This window comes from Atractosteus spatula, chromosome 4 (assembly GCF_055471065.1).
Source record: "Atractosteus spatula isolate fAtrSpa1 chromosome 4, fAtrSpa1.hap1, whole genome shotgun sequence".
In the NCBI taxonomy this organism is placed as follows: Eukaryota; Metazoa; Chordata; class Actinopteri; order Semionotiformes; family Lepisosteidae; genus Atractosteus; species Atractosteus spatula.
Window position 1 is genome coordinate 45,131,135 of NC_142709.1, and position 2,200 is coordinate 45,133,334.

The following is a 2,200-nucleotide window of genomic DNA, read 5'->3' on the forward strand; positions in this document are numbered from 1 at the left end:
CTGAAATATGTGAATGTATATGTTTATTTAAACAAGGAATTAATTGTATCCAATTTTAATTCCAAATCAATTCCATTGTCCTAGTTTGTATTATAATTACTGCATATAATGCTTGAATCCTATGTCTGTAAGACACTTGCAAATCTAGAGGTTTAGATCCTACAAACTTGCTACAACTGAACTCAACATAAAAGTTCTTTGATAGCAAATGAAGCCCTTTCTTCAGTGTCCTGCGATTAAGACAAGACAGCTAAAGAAAGAGACATCACTAGGAGAAATAAGTATCGGTGCCTTCTGTGCACTGCAACAGCCTAATGTCTCCATTCAGAGATTATCAATATTTTCATGGTAATGGCAGAAATAAAAGTTACTAAAAGGAGAAAAAAAATGCTACTTTTGTACAGAGCTGTGTCACTGTCAATGGCATCACCTGATAGAATTAATGTTAGATCACTATGAATCCAGATGTTAGGGTTAATCATAAAACATTTGGCAGGGCAATATATAATATACAATAATAATAATAATAATAATAATTAATATTTTTAACTTACAATATACAATTCTTTCAGATTCCTTGGTTTTTTTCCAAATCAAAAGTTACACCAGTTCCTGCATTTATTTCTGGCTCTCCTGTTTCATGTACTGTACCTCTGAGCCACTGAGCAATGAGTGACTCCAATAGAACTCTGCACTATGAATTCATCATCATTGGATTGCCTGGCCTGCAGGAGCACTACACTGCGCTCTTCATCTTCTTCCTTATCCTCTTCCTGGCCACCTTGCTGGGTAATCTGCTCATTGTGGTGTTAGTCACTCTGGACTACAGGCTCCACACACCAATGTACTTCTTCCTGTGGAACTTAAGTCTCCTAGATATTCTGCTGACAAGTACAATCATACCAAAGTTGCTAGCAGTTCTTTTGCAACATGACAACACCATCTCTTTCTCAGCTTGTTTTGTACAGATGTATTTTTTCATTTCATTTGCTACTATTGAAGGATTCCTTGTAGCAGCCATGGCTTATGACCGATATGCTGCAATAGTAAAGCCTTTGCATTACAACACCATCATCAACAGCAAGGTCTGTATCATGATGACCATCACAGTCTGGGTGCTTGGCTTCCTTGCGCCTCTTCCACCGGTAATACTGGCAAGTATTTTTCCATTCTGTGGATCAAACATTATCTTACACATTGTCTGTGATTATCCCACTGTAATGGCATTAGCTTGTGGTGACATTACAACTCAAGTGAATTTTACCATGTTAAGTGCCATGTTTGCAATCTATATCCCATTTTTCTATGTCTTATGGACATACTGCAGAATTATTGCATCAGTAATGAAACTGAAAACTGTTGAGAGCCGTAAGAAGGCCTTCTCAATGTGTTCTTCACACATGATGGTGGTATTTCTTTACTATGTATCTGCTGCTGTGGTGTATATTGGACTGAGAGTGGAAAATATTCCTCCTGATGGACGTATTTTCATTGGTACAGTGTATTACTTCCTCACCCCTTTAGTTAACCCCATCATTTACAGCTTAAGGAATGAAAAAATTAAGGCAGCAGTTTACAGATACTTTAAACTACAGATTTCCCCCAGTGTAAAGATAACTGTTAGCATAAGTCAATAAGTTACAGTATCAGCAATGGAACCTTACAGATGTCGCATGTATCAGACTATAAAACAGATGCAAAATCCTAATGTATATGGTGAGAAAGACATTTTATCAAGCAGACACTTCTAAATCATAAATACTAAGATAAACAATGACAATGTGCAATTAGCCCTTATTGGTGGTATATACAGTACATGTCATTATCCTATCATGATATATTAATTTTGTTGTGGTATTATTTTAGCTTATTTATTTATATTGTTTTATCCTGATATCATTTAATGCTTAACTGATCTGGCACAGTGATAGTATTGGAGAGAAGAAAGGTAACAGGACATCACTGCAAACCATGTATTGAGAAAATGTTTAACCTATACAAGTAAACATAACTAGAGGTATCACCAATGTTGATAATGATTTTCTAACATAAGTAAAGAAATGCGTGATTTTTACTGCCACATCCAAAGCATTTGTTCAGAGACAAAAGGAATTCTTAAAACAGCAATAAGATCTGCCAGATTTTTCAACAGAATTTAAACAGAATTTATCTGGTCCTCAATTACTAGACTGTCATTTTG

At 35.5% G+C, this 2,200-nt stretch overlaps 1 protein-coding gene across 1 annotated transcript; it reads left to right on the forward strand.

The window, feature by feature from the left end:
* Positions 1–668: 668 nt before the first annotated feature.
* On the forward strand, positions 669–1,637 carry LOC148836389 (olfactory receptor 6N2-like). The gene has a single exon (XM_088914159.1). It carries the CDS (start codon positions 669–671, stop codon positions 1,635–1,637), a length of 969 nt encoding a protein of 322 aa, XP_088770285.1.
* Positions 1,638–2,200: the final 563 nt, after the last annotated feature.

What these genes read in the sequence shown, in the direction of transcription:
- LOC148836389 (XM_088914159.1), top strand. Translation starts at nt 669, where the DNA reads ATGAGTGACTCCAATAGAACTCTGCACTATGAATTCATCATCATTGGA.